Source organism: Manduca sexta, chromosome 2 (genome assembly GCF_014839805.1).
Source record: "Manduca sexta isolate Smith_Timp_Sample1 chromosome 2, JHU_Msex_v1.0, whole genome shotgun sequence".
In the NCBI taxonomy this organism is placed as follows: Eukaryota; Metazoa; Arthropoda; class Insecta; order Lepidoptera; family Sphingidae; genus Manduca; species Manduca sexta.
Window position 1 is genome coordinate 8,773,211 of NC_051116.1, and position 24,814 is coordinate 8,798,024.

Below are 24,814 nucleotides of genomic sequence, written 5' to 3' on the forward strand. Positions count from 1 at the left end.
TATCTCCGTATCGGGCACAAATTCCAGACTCCGGGCTGATACTGAGCAGAAAAACCTAAATATCACTTTACCCGACTCGGAGCAAAAAATCAATATAATAAGTCTTGGCCGTAGTAATGTACGGCAAAACCTTTAACTCAAATTAGTTATCGATACGACAACGAATTTACTGAAAATCGAGAACGCATGATTCAAAAACCAAAATAAAAGGGTTTTCACTGTAATTGGAAAATTATTCGACATTAAAAAGTGATTATTTTAAACAAACATGAATATCTTTTATTGGTAATGGATAGACTTCTGTCAGAGTAAATATGAAGACTATAATAAATATAAGTCAATTTTCAGATCCAAATTAAATTTCGTACAAAATCTCTCTTACGTCCCTAATTCATAAAAGTTATAATTATTCGCCTTCTAAAATTCGCCCTCTGAACAACGTGGGAATTACGAATGACAGTACGAATGACAGTACGAATGTGTCCATTACCGGGTCCGGTGCAGGGCGTACGCATGACACAAATATGAAACGGCCATGTTTCTGCAACATTTTTTCTATTACAATAATCTTTTTAATTTATTAAGATACAGCAATGTATTTTGCTGATAATTTTTGCGTTTAAATATTCGAAATGTAAAAATTATATGGACACAATATTTAAGTTACGGAAAGCCCAAGTTTTATATAAACGAGAGAATATTATTTTTCAATGTGTCCATAACTGGTGACTTGAAATAAAAATTTTGATTAAAGCACCCAAACCTGGCAAGAAATAGTGATATGAAAAAAAAATGCAAGAAGAAAACACTAAACAGAAATAAAAATATAAAACAGGCTTAAAATTGGTTAATAGAAGAGAGAGTAGACAGAACATTCACCAAGAAAAACATATTTACAGTTAAACTTTGGTTAGAATGTAATCAAACTTCTCTAAAGTTGTAAAATTGTATTTATAGTCCGATTTATTGTTACTGTTTTTTTTTTAATCAAATTCAAATTTTATTGCACTTCATAATCCTTTCGTATATAAGATTTTACATTTTAATACATCCTGTGTACCTTTGTTGGACAACGCAGATGTTAATTTCTTATGTTTACATAGTAACCAAAGTTAATGTATGTATTGATAAAGTGATAGGTGTGTGTTTTATACAGGTTGTAGAATGTAGGTATCAATAGTAGAGAACAACAACTAAAAGCTGCCGCACAACAAAATGAACATTTAAATTTTGCGCGTGCTTAGTCTTTGTGAATGAACACGTCAGGCGTCATGGCAACGCAATGCTCACCCATCAAAAAGGTAATAAAATTTAGTGCGATGGTTCATTTACATTTATGTATCTGTCCTTCCAAATTATAACATGAAATAGAAATTTTACATTTTGGTACGAGTGGTGTGAACGTGTCAGCGTTAGTTAATGGACCCTAATAGTGATCAGGGGGGGGGGGGGGTGGACAAACGTATCAGATAGCGTAGTCCTCCCACCTTCTATAACTTCTGTGAAACACAGTGGTTATGTTACCCAAATAGATAATCGATAAATAAATAAAACACTAGTCGAACCATTTGGATATAAAAAAAATAGTGATCAGGTCCAGATATATATTTATATATCTGGACCTGATCCCAATTGCCATATATTTTGGAGTCTGTAGAGACTATGGGCGTGCGGCACTCACGTGCGGGTCGCGGCCGGCGTCCATGACGGCGCGCAGCCTGGTCTCCAGCGTCTTGGCGCGCGCGTCCACGGCGCGCTGCTCGCGCTCCAGCGCCGCCAGCTCGCCCGCCAGGTACGAGCACGCGCCGCCCTGCACACACACGCACGAACATGCAACATCACCTGGACGTCTCACACACGCATGTACGCACGCACGCATGTACGCACGTACGCACGCATGTACGCACGCGTACGCACACAGTACATGCGCGTACGCATTTTATCTCCGAAAGGATAGGCCAAGTTCCAAGCCAAGGAGCCTCGTTCCCAAATTCTAGACTGAACTTATATTGAACAGCAAACGCAAAACCGAAACCTGAACACTAGCCATATTGAAATACTACGTTACTAAAATAATCAATGATATTCTGCAAAACTTAAATTAATACTATAATACTACCCATAGCTAAGATTTAAAAACTTATATTTGTAAAATGAAGACAGATATTGTAACTTTGACTTTGCGGATGATCAAAACCTCAATCCCCGCCGTGAGCACGAAGGCTGCAGTCTTCGAAACGTCAGGAGAAAATTAAAATATAAAAACCACGAAAAACCCGAAAAATAGAATATTTTGAATATAATACTAAATATAATAAAATGCTAAACTATATAGTACTAAAAACATCGATTTAAATGATGCTGGTACCTCGTCTCCAAGGTCCTTGTCGGGCGTGAGCCTGTCGACGAGCGCGGAGAAGGAGTGCAGCGGCGAGCGCCTGCTGTCGTCTCGTGTGGGCGACACACTCTTCACGCTCTTCGTGTCCTCGCTGTGAGGCTCCTCTGTTTACCAAAAACATTAGTAGATGAGAGGTAACTTGAGCAGGTATGAAATATATTGTTAAAGTATAAACCCATTCTTCATAGACATTATTAATCTAAGGACAAAGTAAAGCTGTGATAACAAGTCTGTTTCTCAGTGCTAACGGCATGGCAGCCTTCGCAGTGCGTAGACATAGGGGCGTTGTGATTGGCTAATATTGAGATACAACTTGAATCTAGTTGGCTGCCAGATAAACAAAGCTGAACAAACAGCAAGCTGTCAGATAAGCAAAGCTGAGAAACAGATTTGTTATCACAGCAATGCTCCGTCGTTATATTAATAACATCTATGAATAAGGGGGTTAATCTCTACATTTAAGGTGGTAGCTCAAGGTCCATTTTCATACATTTTGCGAGAACTAATCACTAACTAGACGTGAATTTAAATTCTTTACTTGCCAATACTTGTTTAGTTACCCAGATTAAAGCCGAAACAAAATGTATGAAAATGGACCTTGAGCTACCACCTTAATAAGTAAAGAAGATATTTATTATACAACTATATGCTATTTTTTACATATGGGCATAGCAACACGCCAATTTCCCTGTCAAAGGAGGTGTAATACACCCACATTTCGATCGTTATATTTGATGTCATGTAAAATGGAGCGGAACTATTGACATTTGTATGTAATAGACGGCAAGTATATAGCCATTTACCGGACATCATTTAAAACTCCGGACCGATAGTGAGTAGAAAACCCAATTTGAAACAGAATGCGGGCGGGAATGTGAACTAGGTGCCCCGTGCGGCGCGTGACGTCACACCAGTTGCGAGCTATACACGGCCCGGTGCGCACGCGCTCGCTGCACGCTCTTCCTCGCGCCCACGATTTTGCGGAAACGTTATTTGTTTTATTTTATCACTACATAGTATAAAACAAAGTCGCTTTCTCTGTCCCTATGTCCCTTTGTATGCTTAAATCTTTAAAACTACGCAACGGATTTTGATGCGGTTTTTTTAATAGATAGAGTGATTCAAGAGGTAGGTTTATATGTATAATAACATGCATTAAATAGTGGAGAAATACTGTTATTTTGTTATGTTATACGTTGTCTTATTTAACCGTCCCCGAACCTCACCTACTTTGTATGACTCACCAGATCTGTCGGGACTGACGGAGCCCTTCCTGGAGCCAGGACTCGACGGTATGGAGTCCGTCCGGGATAGCAGGGCATCCAGCTGCTCCACGCCACCCGCTATAAACACATTCATAGTATGTCATTTAGTAATAATATTAGCCCTGTATTATATACTGTCCCACTGCTGCACACAGGTCTCTTCTACTACTGAGAGGGATTAAGCCTTAGTCTACCACGCTAGCCTAGTGCGGATTGGTAGACTTCACACAGCCCCAAAATTTGTATACAAAACTTCTCAGGTATGCAGGTTTCCTCACGATGTATTCCTTCACCGTTAAATCAAACGATAATTCACAAAGAATACACACAAATTTGGAAAGTTAGAGGTGCTTAGTCCTTTGATTTTGAACCCGCACAACCAGGCTATCACCGCGTATTATGTCATTTATATTAAATAAATTAATTAATATAAAACTGATAAAAATGGTAACTACTGGCCACAATAAAACTTAACATCTCATGCCTTAGAATGGCGAACGCAGTGCAATACCAAACAATACTTTGTAATTCAAGGTGTTGGTGTTTCTGCTGTTTATGGGCGGTCGTATCGCTTACCATCAGGCGAACAGCAAGCTCGTCTCGGCATACATAACAATAAAGAAAAAACATAATAATTCCTTCTTTCACGCAGCTATCTTGTTTTTCTGTCTACGTTGTACCCTACAATATAGGTCCATTATAATTAAGACTGACTCACCAGCAGCCAGCTCCTCCATGACGGACTGCTTGCTGATGATCTCGACGGTGCCGCCGCGGGACGAGCGGGACGGGGACAGCGGCGACGTCGGACTGTAACACATTATAATATTATACACAAGCCTTTTACCTCGAAGGGGTAAGCAGAATCACAATAGATGCAAATCACTTTCCGCTGCGTATACTTCCCATGATGGGTTGGGGGTAAGCCTACCGACATATCAGGCACTAATTTCATAGTCCGGACTGATACAGAGTAGGAAAACCTAATATGACTTTGCCCAAGCCGGGGATCAAACCCGAGACAATGCACTGCAGTCGAACCGTAATACAACTACGCCTTTGAGGCAGTCTTATAATATTATATATAGCTATGTTTAAATATAATTGGCTACGCCGTCTATATGCCCTTGTGACGTACTACAAAATACACTGCTATTTTTTTTCTATAGAAATATTTGTTTTAATTTCAACCACAAGCTATACTAGTTAGTGTTGATAATTGCTGGGGCTTATAGCTCAGATTTAACCTTTTTTGTACCAGCCACACTAATATATACCCACTACTAGAACAATAAGCTAGAATAAGCTTAATATTATTATATAATTACGTTATTAAATGTATATTTCCCCACAAAAAAAAAAAAAAATTACCTGACAATCCCAGCTCTCGCGTCTGCGATCAGCTTTCTCGCTCTCTCGCGCAACATCGCCTGTCGCTCCTCCTCTGTCATCGGCTGGAAATATTACAACATGTTAGACATCGCGTCATTTAAATATTATAATGTCGCTAAAAAAATGAGAAATATCGATAAAGAAATATAAAAGGTAAAAGTAAACTTCATTTGTATAATACGCAGCTTTATTCGTGGGAACCTATTATTAAATCTTCAACTGTTATTCTATAGACATTAAATAAGTAATTTTTGTTTTTCCTAAGATATAATAAATAAACAAAACCTTTCTTCTCAAATACATTATTTAAAAAAATCTATTTCACTTATTAAGATAATTACAAGTCCTTTAATGTCTTTTAATAGAGGTTTATACTGCTACCTCACAAGAAAAGTTACCTGATAAGAAATCTTCCAGTAAATAAAAACTTCAAAACTTTTAGCCCTACAGCTCATATGTCCTTAAAATACCCCCCTTTTTTAAATATACCTATAAAATCAGTGACCAAAAGATGTCAGTACTTACTTGAATAATCACGTACCTTTTTAGGGCTTGCATCTCCATTCCTAACACCGTTTACGGCCTCTACTTTGGCTTCCTCTTTTGAATTCTGTTTTCTAATTCTCTCTTTCTCTCTCGCTTCCCTCTTAGTAGCCTCGAGCAGCTGTCTCGCTCGCTCTTTCAACTCGTCGTGCCGCGATATCAATTGCTATATCGACCAATCACAGCGCGCGACCAATTTGAAGCACGTAATATCGACCAATGAGAGCGAAGCGGCGCGAAATTGTCCAATAGCAAGGCGTTATGTTGTCCAAACAAGCCGTCACACGCACAAACATGTTTTTTTTGTTTTTGTAAGCGATGTCGATGATGCAATGGAAAGAAATGAAATATTTTGTTCATGAGTCAAGTTAATATGGTTGACTACGACTAGCGACTATGTTATAATCTAGGAATGTAGCTATTGTGAAGGGACTGTTTGATTATAATTTATGTGTAAGTATATAGTGAACCCATTAAGTATAAAATAATTTTAAAACAATGACTACAAAAGGGTTTTTTTATAATAATATGTTGAATGACTTTGCTTTCAGTATAATTTATAAAAAGCTCAATTATATGAAATATACTATTTTCTCTATATCACTATTCTAAATAAAAAATATTAAAAAGTAAATATTTTATATTTACTTATTAATATACTTTTGTTGGCTTTCGAGATATTTTTTTATCTGCTATTGTTTTCTACTTTGTCTTTATGTTTAAGTGCGTGACAATTTTATGAATATTTCAATCTGACTAAAGTTGTATACTATATCTGTTGATGATAAACGACACTCGAAAAACAAACATAACCCACAAAAATCGAACCCCAATCAATCATCGTAACATATCTACAATAAGTATTTAGGCCGAAATCTGTAGAACAAATTTAAAATAAAAATATTTATTGTTTCACGTCTTTTTAATTAGCTTTAAAATATAACTTTTTTTCATAATATCCCTGTGTTTTGTTCTATATTCCAAACTACAATAGAACCCGTTAACCACCACTTCGGTTATACCGAGACATCGGTTATATCGACAAAAAGACCCGCAAGTAAATGTATTCCCAGATGCGATGATCCCTTCAATGTCGTTATAACCGGCTTACACAGTTGTTGCCGCCATCACTGTGGAGTGCGCAGGCGCGGGCGGGGCACGCACGCCGCCGACACTCAGCTCTCGAACGCGGTCACAATCCGACACTTTATTAGTTTTTACTTCCATTATTATAACGGCATTAAAACCTACATACTACAGTCCACATAATATAATTTATTTGCAAGTCCGATCAATGGCCTAAACAACAGTACCTTCAAATTTTGTTTTACAGATCTCAGCTCTGAATATCGATGAATTTGGCAAACATTATATTCCATCGCTACTCATAAAACTCTACCAGGACATATGGTTATTCTACGTCAACTCATTAAAAAGGATTCATTCAAGTGCAGTGGTTCTTAACTGATTTTCCGCGAAGAATACGTAGTTGCCAAAATGACAAATATTGATTTAGTCTATATACGCGGTGTTTATAGACAAAAAAAAGTTTAAACTAAAATATTTTAATTACAACCTCAGCTAGTTCACTTACCAGGACTTATAAAAAAATATTTAAAACTATTAAGTCTCTATATGTCGAAAACAAAATACGAATCACTACTAATTGCCCAGCCAAGACTATCAACAAATTTCTATATTCGAATTGATTACAAACACACTAGATATTGCTCGCAGCTTCGTCCGCATGAAAAACATTTACTGCTACTTTACTTTTAAAAAATCTGATTTTAAATTCCATTACTTCCAATTGGAGCATATTACCGGTATAGAATTACCCTATGTTTTAAAACTAGCGTGTTCGGTTATGGTAAAACCCGAACACGCGACGCATTTTGGTGCCAACGTTGCACATATCGATTATTGATGCTCACATACTAATTTAAAACAGTGCACTACGTACAACCGTCGCGATCGGGTGCACCACCTTTAACATAACATTTTATAACAACATTTTATAACATTATTTCTAACATTTGTATTGAACATTTATAAACATTTAAACTTTATCGCGTGAGTTAATTATTTAACCATAATCCGAAACCCCACATAGCGTATTCGGTACATGATCTACCCGTGGGCCAATTTACATCCAAATCCGTTCAGTCGTTTCTGTGTTTACTTGTTACAAACATGCAAACATTGTTACACCTCACATTTATAATATGATTAAAAAAATGAGATTCTATTAGGAATATCATTATTATACAATTAAATAAAATATGAACACCCTTTATAAAATCATAGTCAGAAAAAAAGTTAAGAACCACTGCAATCTAGAACATTCTAACTCCGCAATGACCACACATCTGCTAACAGCACTGAAGCCACACCCTGTATAACGCATATCACTTACCGGCGCCGGCTTTGGTAATTCTTGTGTTTGCTCTTCTACGCGCTCTTCCGGCTGCGTCAGAGGGTCTGTTATTGCCGGCTCGATTGTCGGTGGCTTTTGTTCTTCTTTCTCTGTAAAAAAAAAAACATTTATTTATTATTTTATTATTTTTTTTACCAGTTAAGTATTGTTTCCGAGGGTTAATAATTAACATTACTCATAAAGATTTAAGGAAAATATGGAATTTTCAGTAGAACGAAAGATACCATTAATATGACAATAAGACCCATTGTATATTCATCAAGTTCAAAAAAAACAATTTTTAGCGGAGCCAGTTTTTTTAAAATATATATTTTTTTAATAATACCAAATCAAAAACAAAAAGAAACCCTAAATAATAAAACACCCTGTAGACACTCACCGGGCCGCTGTTCTCTCGAGATAATTTACAACTTGTTGACTCTTTATACATTCTTTCCGTTTATTCTAAAAACTAAAAACCCCTAACAAATACAATGCACGGTGCGTACAGTATCTTTATGATAGAATGATATTATGATTTGTGAGAATGAATGAAAGTCCTTTTTTAATAGAAAATTGATATACTTGCCCACTGCTGAGCACGGGCCTCCTCTACTACTGAGAGGGATTAGGCCTTAGTCCACCACGCTGGCCTAGTGCGGGTTGGTAGACTTTACACACCTTCGAAATTCCTATAGAGAACTTCTCAGGTGTGCAGGTTTCCTCACGATGTTTTCCTTCACCGTTAAAGCGAACGATAAATTCACAAAGAATACACACATGATTTTTTTTAGAAATGTCAGAGGTGTGTGCCCTTGGGATTTGAACCTGCGGACATTCGTCTCGGCAGTCCGTTCCACACCCAACTAGGCTATCGCCGCTTTTTCATAATATAATATTTTTTTATATTGAAATACTTTGATACAATGATAATGAGTACGCGCGGAATGATTGATTGAATGCGAACTGACTGGATATTATGACTGGATACTATGACAATTCAAACGGCGTAAAATGCTGATGTAACAATTTGTACTTGCTTGCCCGTACATGCAATAAACTGTACTCACCGGGTTCGACGTTCCCGTTGTTCTGCACGACTTGTTGATTCTGTTGTTGTACATTCTGTTGTACGACGTTCTGTTGTTGTTGGTTCTGAGTTTCAGGCGGCGGGTCCTCTTCATCATCAGAGCCGAACGGGTCCGTCAGCTCCTTGCGGGTCATCAACTTCTCTGGGCGGGCGGGAGGCGGCTAGGAATGAAATAAGTATACTTGACTGATAAATGATATTGTTGGGGACAAATACAATACCGCGGAACTTGTGCTGGTAAATGCCGCATAAGTTACAAATAAAAGATTTTCAGAAGAGAGTGGAAAACTGAAAATCTCTTTTTACTTTGTATTAAACTCAATTTAACTTTTTTCGTTGTTGGGACACATACACTTGCGCAGCTATGTAAGTGCACGTGCGAAATTGTGCGAGAACGCACGCAGGTATGGTGTGACACATCACACCATACCTCCCATATAAAAGCAACGTACACCTTTGTTTAATAAGTACGTCTTACGATTTGTTCCTATTACGATCTAAGTACGCCACTGTGTATTAAACGTACTCTGGAGTTTTGAAATACATAATATATTCAGTGTCATCTTTGGAGTTTCATTATAGCTAGAGTTGTGACTCCCATACATTACCATCAAAAACACAGTCAACTCTACATTCGTCACTTACGTATGATATTCACCAGTGCTGATTGCACGGTGTTGCACTATACCCGAAGATATGTCTTTACGGTCTATTTTGACTTTTATGGTATGCCATAGTGATTATCACTCGCTTATCAACACGATTATGCCGGCCCGTTCCAAACCCTGTATACGCATGTTGACGCCCATACGCGACATACGTGGGCCACTATGGTGGATTTTACACTTTGTGGACGGTGCTCGCTATTGGGGCGGTGACAAATATCTTACCCGCAACACTTTTACCCGTTTATCCTGTCTAACCTTTTTGTTTGCACAGGGAATTTTATTTGCGGATTTCTGTCGACTCGTCAGTCTAAGTTTACTGATTGAAACCCCGCTATCCTAATCTCGCTCCTTTATATCAAAGGTCGCAGGGTGCGCATGCGCATGTAACCGCAATCCTCGCAGGAGTGGGTTTTTGGACCGTGTTTAACCTAGTGCTGACTATATTATTACCATGATTATCATCTTTACCATATAAAATCTCTTATCCTTACCTCGTTCAATTTCAGAGGATCAGCAAACCACTTGGCGGATGGGCGCGGATCTCTCGCTGGAGACAGCACCTTGCCCAGCAGAGCCTTGGACTGGTGCAGTAGGAGACCGCGAACATCCCGGGCTGGGGACCCATTGGGAGGCACGACCGGGGCGGTTTGAGAGAGACGGATGTCTTGGGATTCAGAAGAGCTGGCGAGGAAAAATTTCGAATTAATATCTTTGATGGCAAACTTAAGGAAATTACTCAAAGTATTTTACTCGCAAAATCGTATAGTAGACTGTGGATCAGATGTTTTCGTGTTCGAATCCGAGTCACGCAACACTTTGTATGGTTTTTGCACCACAATTGTCTGAGACTGGATTCTTCCAAATATGTTGCAGCGAGCGGTCGTCACCTACAACCGGACGCGCGCCGATGTGTGGTACTCACGCGGGTCGCGGGGCGTGTTGGGTGCGGTCGGCGCGGGAGCGGCGCGCGCTGACCTCGCGGCTGAACAGCTCCGGCGGCAGCGAGCGGTCGTCACCTACAACCGGACGCGCGCCGATGTGTGGTACTCACGCGGGTCGCGGGGCGTGTTGGGTGCGGTCGGCGCGGGAGCGGCGCGCGCTGACCTCGCGGCTGAACAGCTCCGGCGGCAGCGAGCGGTCGTCACCTTCAACCGGACGCGCGCCGATGTGTGGTACTCACGCGGGTCGCGGGGCGTGTTGGGTGCGGTCGGCGCGGAGCGGCGCGCGCTGACCTCGCGGCTGAACAGCTCCGGCGGCAGCGAGCGGTCGTCACCTTCAACCGGACGCGCGCCGATGTGTGGTACTCACGCGGGTCGCGGGGCGTGTTGGGTGCGGTCGGCGCGGGAGCGGCGCGCGCTGACCTCGCGGCTGAACAGCTCCGGCGGCAGCGAGCGGTCGTCACCTTCAACCGGACGCGCGCCGATGTGTGGTACTCACGCGGGTCGCGGGCGTGTTGGGTGCGGTCGGCGCGGGAGCGGCGCGCGCTGACCTCGCGGCTGAACAGCTCCGGCGGCAGCGAGCGGTCGTCACCTACAACCGGACGCGCGCCGATGTGTGGTACTCACGCGGGTCGCGGGGCGTGTTGGGTGCGGTCGGCGCGGGAGCGGCGCGCGCTGACCTCGCGGCTGAACAGCTCCGGCGGCAGCGAGCGGTCGTCACCTACAACCGGACGCGCGCCGATGTGTGGTACTCACGCGGGTCGCGGGGCGTGTTGGGTGCGGACGGCGCCGAGCGCGCGCTGACCTCGCGGCTGAACAGCTCCGGCGGCAGCGAGCGGTCGTCACCTACAACCGGACGCGCGCCGATGTGTGGTACTCACGCGGGTCGCGGGGCGTGTTGGGTGCGGTCGGCGCGGGAGCGGCGCGCGCTGACCTCGCGGCTGAACAGCTCCGGCGGCAGCGAGCGGTCGTCACCTACAACCGGACGCGCGCCGATGTGTGGTACTCACGCGGGTCGCGGGGCGTGTTGGGTGCGGTCGGCGCGGAGCGGCGCGCGCTGACCTCGCGGCTGAACAGCTCCGGCGGCAGCGAGCGGTCGTCACCTACAACCGGACGCGCGCCGATGTGTGGTACTCACGCGGGTCGCGGGGCGTGTTGGGTGCGGTCGGCGCGGGAGCGGCGCGCGCTGACCTCGCGGCTGAACAGCTCCGGCGGCAGCGAGCGGTCGTCACCTACAACCGGACGCGCGCCGATGTGTGGTACTCACGCGGGTCGCGGGGCGTGTTGGGTGCGGTCGGCGCGGAGCGGCGCGCGCTGACCTCGCGGCTGAACAGCTCCGGCGGCAGCGAGCGGTCGTCACCTACAACCGGACGCGCGCCGATGTGTGGTACTCACCCGGGTCGACGGGCGTGTTGGGTGCGGTCGGCGCGGGAGCGGCGCGCGCTGACCTCGCGGCTGAACAGCTCCGGCGGCAGCGAGCGGTCGTCACCTACAACCGGACGCGCGCCGATGTGTGGTACTCACGCGGGTCGCGGGGCGTGTTGGGTGCGGTCGGCGCGGGAGCGGCGCGCGCTGACCTCGCGGCTGAACAGCTCCGGCGGCAGCGAGCAGTCCGTGTCGTGCCGGCCCACTAGGTACGACGACTCCGTCTCGTCGTTACCTGCAACCGGACCGGTGTGGATTCGTTATTATTGCTAAAGGCCAAAGACATTGCTTCTTGGGAAAGTGGAAAAAACAAAAATTTATTTGCAACATCTAAAGCAAAGGTTCCCAAACTTTTCTTACTCATAGACCCGTTTCAAAATGTTTCTGGATACGGTGGCCCTTTTTTTAGCTTTCGCAGAGAAAGTGCATTACAACTACCGCCCAGCCATAGCGGGAGGCTATATTGGGGTCACAGTGCTTCTTACGATCCCTTTCAATATTATCTGCCTACATTAATAGGTGAAGTCAAGCCAACATTTTAGTACTTTAGTATCAAACCATATAAATTTTCATAGACCCCACTTACAACATGCGGGTCCCCATTTTTTGGTCACACCAACTTAGACCCCCGTCAAGTCTCCCGTGGACCCCTAAGGGTCCACCTGGACCACTTTGAAGAGCAATGACTTAAAGCCTTAAAAAAACTTAAAAACGAAATCCAAGAAAACAATGAGGCCGAAAAACGTCAATAGAAACATGCCCCTGTTTAAAAAGACATTAAATAAAATTTTATAATTTCCTCATCATTCCATAGGTCTGTAGCCAACTTCACACCAATAAATGGAACTATGTCACAATCAACTCACCCAACTGTTCGACCTGAAGTTCGCTCCCCGTGAAATGCGCGCGCAGTTGGAACAGGTAAGTCATTATCTAGAAACAAAAACATTTTATGAACCTTTCCGTCATATTAACTGCATACTGACTCAGTTCCACGTTAAAGTGCAAGGCAAAATACAATTACATTTTTAGGGGGAAGCGAAAGAGGCAAATATTCCAGGCTTCGTTCTTGTATGAGGCACAAAAAATCACTATGCTTTGGATTGCCATTATGCTCGATTATAAAACACTTCTTTCGCCTCTTCCACTCTCGTCAATCTTTTCATGCATCCGCGACGGTTCAGGGTACTTTAGACCTGGCCTTTATAGAGGAGATATCTGACATTTAAAGGTTCGATGGAGTCGACCCCTACTAGTTCTTCTATCTATACTCGCCCTATATATCCTCTTTGTCCATCTCCTATGCTCTTGCTCCAATGCTTTGATTGCCAAAGCCAGATTTATCAATAGGCGTATAGGCCGCGGCTTAGGAGTGGCAGCGGCTTCAAGGATATATAGTTGCATTAGGGACTTTTTTTCCGCTAAATAAGCACCCGCGTATAGGACATGCGGAGCAGCACAAACCGAGTAACCTACAGGTACTTAAGGATAATATAAATTCGGCAGTGTTATTTGCGAAGACATCTACTCTGCCATGCCAAGCTTAAAAGCGGTAACTCAAAATGTTGATTTTTATGTCGTCAGATACCTTAAAGAAATACCCATCCGTTAAACTTGCTTAACTCTTGGTCTCTCGTGAATCGCCGGCGAGCCAAGACAGCTACATGACATTTGCGTGTGTCACGGGATTATAACCTTATATACTACATATATACTACATAATAAGGTTATTTTTCCGTCACACGCGTAGCTGTCAATGTTTGCCGGCAAACATTCAGCTACCTCACGGGTTAAATATCGGTATCTTGTTTAGAACTTGTTAAAAAAAAAACCTAAAAAGTTTTCTCTATCTGAGTTTTACTTATATAACATTTACAAAACTTGGATTATCTCGAAATAAGGTTTCCCTGACACGGTTCCTGCGCTCAGCACGGCAGTAACCACAAGTTGAGACTCACGGCGAGCTTGTCGGGCGCGGCGCGCGCGCACACGTCGGCGGCGGTGAGCACCTGCGGGATGCCCAGCGTGCCGCTCGCCTCCAGCGCCGTGCGCAGGTTCGTCTCCGCCTCGTCCGGCTGCAGGCCCGAGAAGTCGCTGCGGGGATAAGGTTGTGAGACTCACGGCGAGCTTGTCGGCGCGGCGCGCGCGCACACGTCGGCGGCGGTGAGCACCTGCGGGATGCCCAGCGTGCTGCTTCGCCTCCAGCGCCGTGCGCAGGTTCGTCTCCGCCTCGTCCGGCTGCAGGCCCGAGAAGTCGCTGCGGGGATAAGGTTGTGAGACTCACGGCGAGTTTGTCGGCGCGGCGCGCGCGCACACGTCGGCGGCGGTGAGCACCTGCGGGATGCCCAGCGTGCCGCTTCGCCTCCAGCGCCGTGCGCAGGTTCGTCTCCGCCTCGTCCGGCTGCAGGCCCGAGAAGTCGCTGCGGGATAAGGTTGTGAGACTCACGGCGAGCTTGTCGGCGCGGCGCGCGCGCACACGTCGGCGGCGGTGAGCACCTGCGGGATGCCCAGCGTGCCGCTTCGCCTCCAGCGCCGTGCGCAGGTTCGTCTCCGCCTCGTCCGGCTGCAGGCCCGAGAAGTCGCTGCGGGGATAAGGTTGTGAGACTCACGGCGAGCTTAGTCGGGCGCGGCGCGCGCGCACACGTCGGCGGCGGTGAGCACCTGCGGATGCCCAGCGTGCCGCTTCGCCTCCAGCGCCGTGCGCAGGTTCGTCTCCGCCTCGTCCGGCTGCAGGCCCGAGAAGTCGCTGCGGGATAAGGTTGTGAGACTCACGGCGAGCTTGTCGGCGCGGCGCGCGCGCACACGTCGGCGGCGGTGAGCACCTGCGGGATGCCCAGCGTGCTGCTTCGCCTCCAGCGCCGTGCGCAGGTTCGTCTCCGCCTCGTCCGGCTGCAGGCCCGAGAAGTCGCTGCGGGGATAAGGTTGTGAGACTCACGGCGAGCTTGTCGGCGCGGCGCGCGCGCACACGTCGGCGGCGGTGAGCACCTGCGGGATGCCCAGCGTGCCGCTTCGCCTCCAGCGCCGTGCGCAGGTTCGTCTCCGCCTCGTCCGGCTGCAGGCCCGAGAAGTCGCTGCGGGGATAAGGTTGTGAGACTCACGGCGAGCTTGTCGGGCGCGGCGCGCGCGCACACGTCGGCGGCGGTGAGCACCTGCGGGATGCCCAGCGTGCTGCTTCGCCTCCAGCGCCGTGCGCAGGTTCGTCTCCGCCTCGTCCGGCTGCAGGCCCGAGAAGTCGCTGCGGGGATAAGGTTGTGAGACTCACGGCGAGCTTGTCGGGCGCGGCGCGCGCGCACACGTCGGCGGCGGTGAGCACCTGCGGGATGCCCAGCGTGCCGCTCGCCTCCAGCGCCGTGCGGCAGGTTCGTCTCCGCCTCGTCCGGCTGCAGGCCCGAGAAGTCGCTGCGGGGATAAGGTTGTGAGACTCACGGCGAGCTTGTCGGCGCGGCGCGCGCGCACACGTCGGCGGCGGTGAGCACCTGCGGATGCCCAGCGTGCTGCTCGCCTCCAGCGCCGTGCGCAGGTTCGTCTCCGCCTCGTCCGGCTGCAGGCCCGAGAAGTCGCTGCGGGATAAGGTTGTGAGACTCACGGCGAGCTTGTCGGCGCGGCGCGCGCGCACACGTCGGCGGCGGTGAGCACCTGCGGGATGCCCAGCGTGCTGCTTCGCCTCCAGCGCCGTGCGCAGGTTCGTCTCCGCCTCGTCCGGCTGCAGGCCCGAGAAGTCGCTGCGGGGATAAGGTCTGGTGTGCCCCTCGCCGAGCGATGCCGGCGCGGCGCGCGCGCACACGTCGGCGGCGGTGAGCACCTGCGGGATGCCCAGCGTGCCGCTCGCCTCCAGCGCCGTGCGCAGGTTCGTCTCCGCCTCGTCCGGCTGCAGGCCCGAGAAGTCGCTGCGGGGATAAGGTTGTGAGACTCACGGCGAGCTTGTCGGGCGCGGCGCGCGCGCACACGTCGGCGGCGGTGAGCACCTGCGGGATGCCCAGCGTGCCGCTCGCCTCCAGCGCCGTGCGCAGGTTCGTCTCCGCCTCGTCCGGCTGCAGGCCCGAGAAGTCGCTGCGGGGATAAGGTTGTGAGACTCACGGCGAGCTTGTCGGGCGCGGCGCGCGCGCACACGTCGGCGGCGGTGAGCACCTGCGGGATGCCCAGCGTGCCGCTCGCCTCCAGCGCCGTGCGCAGGTTCGTCTCCGCCTCGTCCGGCTGCAGGCCCGAGAAGTCGCTGCGGGGATAAGGTTGTGAGACTCACGGCGAGCTTGTCGGGCGCGGCGCGCGCGCACACGTCGGCGGCGGTGAGCACCTGCGGGATGCCCAGCGTGCCGCTCGCCTCCAGCGCCGTGCGCAGGTTCGTCTCCGCCTCGTCCGGCTGCAGGCCCGAGAAGTCGCTGCGGGGATAAGGTTGTGAGACTCACGGCGAGCTTGTCGGGCGCGGCGCGCGCGCACACGTCGGCGGCGGTGAGCACCTGCGGGATGCCCAGCGTGCCGCTCGCCTCCAGCGCCGTGCGCAGGTTCGTCTCCGCCTCGTCCGGCTGCAGGCCCGAGAAGTCGCTGCGGGGATAAGGTTGTGAGACTCACGGCGAGCTTGTCGGGCGCGGCGCGCGCGCACACGTCGGCGGCGGTGAGCACCTGCGGGATGCCCAGCGTGCCGCTCGCCTCCAGCGCCGTGCGCAGGTTCGTCTCCGCCTCGTCCGGCTGCAGGCCCGAGAAGTCGCTGCGGGGATAAGGTTGTGAGACTCACGGCGAGCTTGTCGGGCGCGGCGCGCGCGCACACGTCGGCGGCGGTGAGCACCTGCGGGATGCCCAGCGTGCCGCTCGCCTCCAGCGCCGTGCGCAGGTTCGTCTCCGCCTCGTCCGGCTGCAGGCCCGAGAAGTCGCTGCGGGGATAAGGTTGTGAGACTCACGGCGAGCTTGTCGGGCGCGGCGCGCGCGCACACGTCGGCGGCGGTGAGCACCTGCGGGATGCCCAGCGTGCCGCTCGCCTCCAGCGCCGTGCGCAGGTTCGTCTCCGCCTCGTCCGGCTGCAGGCCCGAGAAGTCGCTGCGGGGATAAGGTTGTGAGACTCACGGCGAAGCTTGTCGGGCGCGGCGCGCGCGCACACGTCGGCGGCGGTGAGCACCTGCGGGATGCCCAGCGTGCTGCTTCGCCTCCAGCGCCGTGCGCAGGTTCGTCTCCGCCTCGTCCGGCTGCAGGCCCGAGAAGTCGCTGCGGGGGATAAGGTTCACGTCAGGGACTTTCAAGGTGAAGGAAAATATTCCTCATCATCAGCCTTTGAGGGATTTTCAACGAAAAATGAAGGGTCAGTATTCATCATCATCAGCCGCATAAAGTCCACTGCTGAACATTGGCCTCCCCCAAAGATTTCCAGACGGAACTGTCGAAAGCGGCAACCATCCAAGAGACAGTATTAGAGTTCGTTTAAATTCGACGTTATAATCAGAACTGAAAATATTTGCTCGCTTTGGGGTAACAGAGTTATATTTGAGAATTTTTTAATACCAAGACAAAACTCCATTATTCCAAGATGTACATGACCAACTCGGAAAATTGCGTGATTTGTTTTTTATATTGACCAGGATTATATTTATATTGCAAAGAGATTTATATCAAATACACGATCGGTTATAAAAACGAACCCAAATCGTCTCTGCAAAACCTGCCATCGACAAGATATTGCAGCAATCCCACATTAGAGTAGAATAAATGAAATGCATAAATCATTACGTTATACCTAATGCGATAAATATCTATAAAGTCTAGCCCTTTAAATTGAAACGAGATATTACAACACAACACTCACATGAGATCAGGCCGGAAGCGATGTATGATGGCGCAGAAGGCGAGACCGGAGCGGAAGCTGGTGGTGAGGTTGGTGACGCGACACGACTTGTACTCTCGCGTCACCGACTGACACCATTCCAGCAGGTCCTGCACCTGGAACATGGGTTTAAGTTTCAGTAAACATGTTCAAACGGGCCGGCATAATTGTTTCGACTAGCGAGGGCTATCAACTCTCGTCAGTCGTTATCTAGATACCACTCCACTTACATGAAGTGCAATAGGACGAGACGAGACTGTATAAAACAAAATTGCATACCAAATATTGTGGAGGTAGCCACGAAAAAACTTAAATGCACGAATGGACTGAATCAGTGGATATTCCACAGAAAATAATTTCATCTTCAAGTCCCCTTTCCCCAATCCAATAAAGACCGGCAATACCAACATTCTTCTGAAATATTTATCAAGTGGAAATCACGGATAATAGATGATGACTTTTTTATCTTTATTGGATTAGGGGAAAAGAAAGGTTGTTTGGTTTGATGAAAAAGGAAGACGAATGAAATTATTTTGTTGACTTACTCGTTTAACTTGCAATAACAAATAAACTCACCGGCGTCTTGTCTTTATCGATCTTGCCCGGGAACAGCCGCTCCATATCAGCCGTCGGAGTTTTATCACTGTCATCATCCATCTCATCATTCCTATCCAGATTGATATCATTCAAATTGGTCTTCAACTCCAAAGGCTTCAGATTCCTCTTCGCGATAGTCTTCGGCTTGAACACGATCGGCTTTAAATCCAAACTGGTGTCGATTTGCGGCGGCTTCGGCTCGGGTTTGATGTAATTGGTGTAGTTTATGTTGGTGAAGTTGGTGAGGGTGGGCGGGGGGTCTTCCGGTACTGGTGTGGAGGCGGCTTCCGGTGACATGGGTGCTGTGGGCGTGCGGGAGTTGTCGAAGTTGAGGCTTTGGACGCTGTTTGGGGTGGCTGCCACGTCACTGTTTGTTAAACTTTGGGTCATCTCTTCCACTTGTTGGCGCAGGTTCAGCATCTGAAAGGGATCATTGGACTTATGAATGGACAGTTCTGATGCACTGAAATACATCTCTTGTGGTATTTACTGTTGAAAGAAGATTCGACATAATTAATGTTTGTGACCTAATGTAAGCCTTACGCCTTTTGTCTATGTCATGTCTGAGTTAATTGTCTACTGCTGTACTCTATGGTTATATAATCTATACTAATACAATTCAGTTTCAGAATTATCCGAGTATAATTTCAACATTTACTATGCAGCTATGAAATTTATATTCTTCCAAATAGTTAACCCATAAAATAATAGTGATATATTGAGCCACTTAGTCTACTAGCAAGGGATAATCATCTCTCGTTAATCGATTCTCACACAAACCATCAGTTCCAAGAGTATCACCGTGTCAAAACAACAAAAAAAATTACTCCTTATTACTTCCACATTTATTTATTCCACAGCTCATACATATTTTTAAATTTTTAATACATATCCAGGCCCTATTTATCAGACGTACTTTCAAGCATTTCAAGCTCTGTTCTCAAACTTAAACGAGCTAAGAGACGAGCAAAAGCTAGTACATCACCTGTCTAGTAGAGTTATCAGAGAACGTGCAGTCATCCTCGTCCAGGTCCTCCAGCACGGCGATGTCGGAGTTGTTGTTGACTGACAGCAAGCTGGCTAGGGACTGCATGTCTTCGTCTCTGTAAAGGGTTGGGTTAGGTTAGGTTGGAATGATATGTACGGTGCTCATGTTTTTCGTGAGTGAACTTTTGTTCGATTAAAGATTTACTTCCATCTCTTTTTACCACGGTCAGTGACGTCATCATTGTATACTTTTTTTTTATTTTGTAACTATCCTATCAAATTAATTTCACACAATTATAACTTATATCTTATTTTGCATTGCAATGCCAAATTTAAATGACATAAAATATCAACAACACTTAAAGGCACGAGTCGTGAGCACAGTCGTGATTGGTCCTGCCCCCCCCCTGATACTCACGTGGCCTGCCCCTCCCTGAGCAGCACGCAGTGCAGCGTGAGCGTGAGCGTGGCGGCGGCGATCTTGTGGCTGACGGGCTCCAGCGTGAGCGTGAGGCCGCGCTGCGACGGCTCCAGGCTCGCGTACTTGCGCATGTTGATGCAGCACAGCGCCAGGCGCCGACGCTTGCCCGTCACCGACACCTGCGTCATCACCATATAACCACACAGATAGTGAAGAGAAGGTACAGAAACATACATATTAAACGACAAAACAAGAAAGGAGTTTAATACTGTGTACTCTGGTAAACTTTGACATGAGAGGGGGATGTAAGTAACTGTGACCAATATTTTGTTATGTAGTGAATATGACGTTACGATGTTTTAGAATAAACCAAAATTTCAATGAAAATATATTAATGAAGAAAGAATATAAGAATAAGAATATGAGTCTCATAATTTAAGATTTGGTTTTATAATATACGAACATTTTTCACTTGATTATGTTGAAAAAATTAAATGTTTTCAATCGTGTTCCGGTTTTAAATGAAATGTATCTAATTACTGACAATTGCTATGGTGGTGTTACTGTTACACAAACAATGATTGCTTCATAAATAAATTTAGTTAAGTTCTAACGCCTAGTTGATACTACTAAAACCAAAGAAAGACTATAAATACCCACATCTTCAAGCACGAAGGTCCAGTCCTTGTCCTCGAGCTCGTTGGTGCGCGAGTCCTTGAACAGCGTGACGGCGACCGTGCGGTTCTCGGGCACCGGGTATATCACTGAACCCCTGGAGGAGGAAGGATTATTTCATGACTGGTAAATATTATTTTCTTTAATAGTAGACTGACTCAGTGACGTAGTTGTATTGAGTGCGCAGTACGACCAACTTAGGTCCTGGGTTGAATCATGTGTCGGGCAAAGTGATTAGGTTTTTCTGTTCAATATCAGTTCGGAGTCCAGAATTTATGCCAGATTGTGTTTCGTAGCACAATCGGGCATAACGTGGGTACTCTGGTTGCACTTCTGCCTACGTCTTCGGGGATAAAGCGGTGATCTATGTGTGCGTTTTTAATGCCACACAAAGCCGACGATCAAGTTATCCGCTTGATGGTAAGCGGTCACCCATGGAATTTAGCAGAGGCGCAACCAAGCTGCTTCTTACTAGAAAGTCAATGCTAAATCTTATGCTACGTCTTGAAGTCAGACCATAACATCTACTATTGGTAAGGTGTTGGTATCCTCCTGGATGGCAACCATCATACACCATAGTAGCACACGCGAGACGCACTCCAGGATCAACCTGGTTCAAACAGACCAACATTTATGTCGATCGGCCAGCGATAATCATCTCTACCTGCACTCTACCTCATTTACCATCACGAGCAGTAGACTCACTTAACCGTGACCATATAAAGGCTTCATGAAGGCTGAATTAGTTACTAGACTAGTAGTGCTACGATACTCACTTGAGAGGATCTTTAAGTGAGGGTTCCCACTCGAGCGGGTCGGTCACGACGCGCCTAGACCTCCGAGTCCACACCACGCTTAGCTTGTTAGGTTTCCTGCAATAGAGTACAATTTACAAGTATTTAAATGACCTGGTACTTCATATATATTTAACGTGATGAAGGCAATGAAACAATGTGCTTTACTAACCGCCAAAAATAACGATAGGTTTTTTAAACTGACCAACCTCCTTAGAAAAAAACACGACACGAAAGTCAATGTCGTTCAATTTTCATGTCTGTGATTGGTCGAGAGACCAATGCGTCAGTCACGTGTTAGTCTATCGACCAATCACGATGAAACGACATGGGATCGTGTTGTTTTTGCCACGTTCGAAGGGGGCTGGTCGAGTCCGATTACCTCAGAGGTGATTATTTACATAATACAATCGGTGTCGGGCTGTGATATTGGATTTTCCTGCTAAGTATCAGCACGCTCCCTGCGTCTAAAATTCGTGCCCGATATGGCGACAAGCTCGCTATAATATCTTGAGACGGAACACCCTTGGCAGTTAAAAGTAAAAAGAAAAGTAGTTCCCTGGACGCACCTCTACCCACCTCTTCGGGGATAAGAGCGTCATTGTTGTTTTTTTGTTTTTAAATCTTTGTAAAACGTCTATGTTTCTTCTGATATTGTACTTCAATAATGAAATACCATTCACTCCGCTAAAATTCAAAGCATGGCGAAATATTGAATTATTTACCATCAGGTGACTTATCTCGTTTGAATCTATAATAAAATACAAAGTCCCCAAAAGCTGTCTGTCTGTATGTTATCGATTTTCTCAAAATTTACAGAACGGATTTTTATAAAATTCGATATGGAGATAGTTTAAGACCCTGGAAAGGTTATAGACTACTTGTTATCCCGGGAACATGTATAGAGGGACTTTTATCCCGGAAAACTCCTTCACGAAAGCGAAGAAGTGAGCAAAAACTAGTCTACAATAAAACGAAGACTTTTAAACATTGACCGGGCAATTAGTACCACCATACTCACCATTTAGGCGTGGTCTCGAGATCAACGCGGTGGTACGACGCGGTGTACTGGAACTTCGCCGCGCGCTTGTTCACGCGCTGCAGCCGCTTCCACACCGACGCCATGATTACCAGCTCTGCGGAGACATAAAAACACATTAAAGAAATGGTTAAAATAAATAAAATACTTTATTTATCACACAGGCGAACAAAATTGCACTTACGATACGTCAAAACAATTTATAAAAATAATTATTAATGTAACAAATAAAACAAGCAGCGCCACCTTTTTTGATCTTACAATCAAGTTCATCGCGAGCGACCAATAGATGGCGCCACAATCAAATTGAATCGCTCTAAGGTTTACTGTACTCCATTAGTATAAGAAGACTTCGTTGAGAGACTCGAATCAGTGCACAACGCACAGAGCAGTTCTCGGCTATTTACCTGTGCTTTCCTCACGGAGACACTAGCCGAACTTTATTTCCGAACAGCCGTTTTTGTATCTCAAAAGGTCGCGCTTCCAATCAACTTCCACTGCGTAGTATTGTCTTTGGGACACGACATTTCCTTACGTTTGTTATATAGTATAATAAACTCCTATCGCTTCATAAGTGTTTTACCGTCTCTTGGACCGACGAAACCTTCGGCCCTATTACATTATTTCTAAATAACAATTAAGATCACTTATATAACTAAGGACATTTTAAATTAGGGATAAAATTAATAAGGAATACAAGGCATAATTTAAAACAAAGTAGCCAGCTCGGGTTGGCAGGTAGGGGGAAAGGATATCGACGGTTAGACAGAAACTCAAGTGAGAGGAATTTACGGGTACATAAATTCTATTATAAATGCAGTAAGCACAATAATAAAAAATGCATAATACTGCTATATTATAAGTGTAAAATTTGTGTAAATTTTCAGACTTGCTAATATTGCTTAGATGTTAAAAAACGACAAATTTGCTTTACGTGATTTGGCACATTTCCATTGACTTATATACATTATTAATTGTGTCATAAGAACCCATTTATAAAAAATTAGCAAAACAGCGAATGCTATCCAAGACATCTGAAATACGTTGCCAGTGCCACAACACCAAGGAAGCGATAATTCGTTCTATTCTAATATTATAAAGCTGAAGAGTTTGTAACGCGGTAATCTCATGAACTACTAAACCGATTTTGAAATTTCCTTCAATAATAGGAAGCTTCATTAATCTTCGGAAATACTCGGCCGGAGCCGCAGACAAAAACTAGTTATTTGTTAATGAACAGCATACCGGACATTTAGTGAAACATCTGCAGTGTGACGTCACTGCAGTGGTTTGTAATAATATTTACGCGAACTGAACGATTATCGTATATTGTAATCTCATTATTGGTCCAGTTAGTAACGATAATAGTTGAACGAGTATTACCTCCGATTACTATCTTTTTTGCCTCGACGGCGTAGTTGTATTACGGTACGACTGTAGTGCTGAGGTCTCGGGTTCGACTCCCTGGTCAAGCAGTGATATTTGGTGTTTCTACTCAATATGAGCCCGGAGTCTTTAATTTGTGCCCGATACTATCACGTCATGAGACGGAATACACATGGCAAAAAATGGGTGCCTTAGTTGCGCGTCTGCCTAGTGTCTACCCCTTCGGGGATAAAAACCGTGAGTGTGTATGTCTGTGTATCTCCTATATTTTTATTTTTAGTATGAAATTATTCAACTCTGATTGTACAAGTGTTACAAGCTTTACTAACGCCTTTTCTTAGGGGCAATTTACCAGGAAATCATGATAGGTACGTTTGAACAATATCGTAATTGGGCGGTGGTAGCGGTAGCCAGACAAAGGGTACAGATGCTGGAGGTATGCAGCAACCATCAGACCAGAATCAAGTTTTAGGTCACTCTTGGACACAGTTACAAAAGCTCGCACAGACCACGTAGAAAGCTAACAACGACACTATAAAAGATGCTCGTAGTGCTGATTCGTTATAAGTAAACATAAATCCCTGAATAGATTTGAATTACATTTGGCACCTCAGTGGCTAAGGGTCCCTATAACCCTATTCCTATTGGCTTCACTTTATCTGGAATTTCTGTAGAATCCAATTATCGTCAGAACGATTTGCAGACCACATTTATCATTGACGTATATTATGTAGACACGAACGTCCATATAAACTATTTGTTCAAAATCTGAACAAAAATGGCAACCAAAACGTTACTGTCAATATATATCGATGGCATTTATGTATATTAGTACTAATATGCTGTGTCAAGTTCTCTTTAAAAAAAAATCATATTTCGCCACTGTGGCATATTGATATACTAAACTAAAGTGACTTATAAACTTCTTAACCGAGGACAGTGCGCAGTGGAACAGAACAAACAAATATACATAT

General features: G+C 46.0%; 1 protein-coding gene across 2 annotated transcripts in view; it reads right to left on the reverse strand.

Moving 5' to 3' along the window:
* The window catches only part of LOC115449181 (EH domain-binding protein 1), a 47,750-nt gene that overhangs the window by 11,785 nt on the left and 11,151 nt on the right, over positions 1–24,814 (reverse strand). Inside the window, exons 2-20 of one of the 2 annotated variants that reach the window (XM_037436734.1) lie at positions 22,437–22,551; positions 21,398–21,493; positions 20,607–20,718; positions 19,944–20,125; positions 19,524–19,641; positions 18,518–18,958; positions 17,924–18,057; positions 17,028–17,163; positions 13,002–13,068; positions 12,235–12,370; positions 10,264–10,453; positions 9,085–9,265; positions 8,015–8,124; positions 5,597–5,764; positions 5,035–5,117; positions 4,382–4,473; positions 3,643–3,741; positions 2,369–2,502; positions 1,682–1,810 (exon numbers count right to left, since the gene is read on the reverse strand). In XM_037436734.1, coding sequence (XP_037292631.1) covers positions 1,682–1,810; positions 2,369–2,502; positions 3,643–3,741; positions 4,382–4,473; positions 5,035–5,117; positions 5,597–5,764; positions 8,015–8,124; positions 9,085–9,265; positions 10,264–10,453; positions 12,235–12,370; positions 13,002–13,068; positions 17,028–17,163; positions 17,924–18,057; positions 18,518–18,958; positions 19,524–19,641; positions 19,944–20,125; positions 20,607–20,718; positions 21,398–21,493; positions 22,437–22,540 — 2,712 coding nt within the window. In that variant the 5' untranslated portion in view covers positions 22,541–22,551. The remainder of the gene's footprint in view (positions 1–1,681; positions 1,811–2,368; positions 2,503–3,642; positions 3,742–4,381; positions 4,474–5,034; positions 5,118–5,596; positions 5,765–8,014; positions 8,125–9,084; positions 9,266–10,263; positions 10,454–12,234; positions 12,371–13,001; positions 13,069–17,027; positions 17,164–17,923; positions 18,058–18,517; positions 18,959–19,523; positions 19,642–19,943; positions 20,126–20,606; positions 20,719–21,397; positions 21,494–22,436; positions 22,552–24,814) is intronic. The other variant, XM_037436738.1, reaches the window with a different exon arrangement.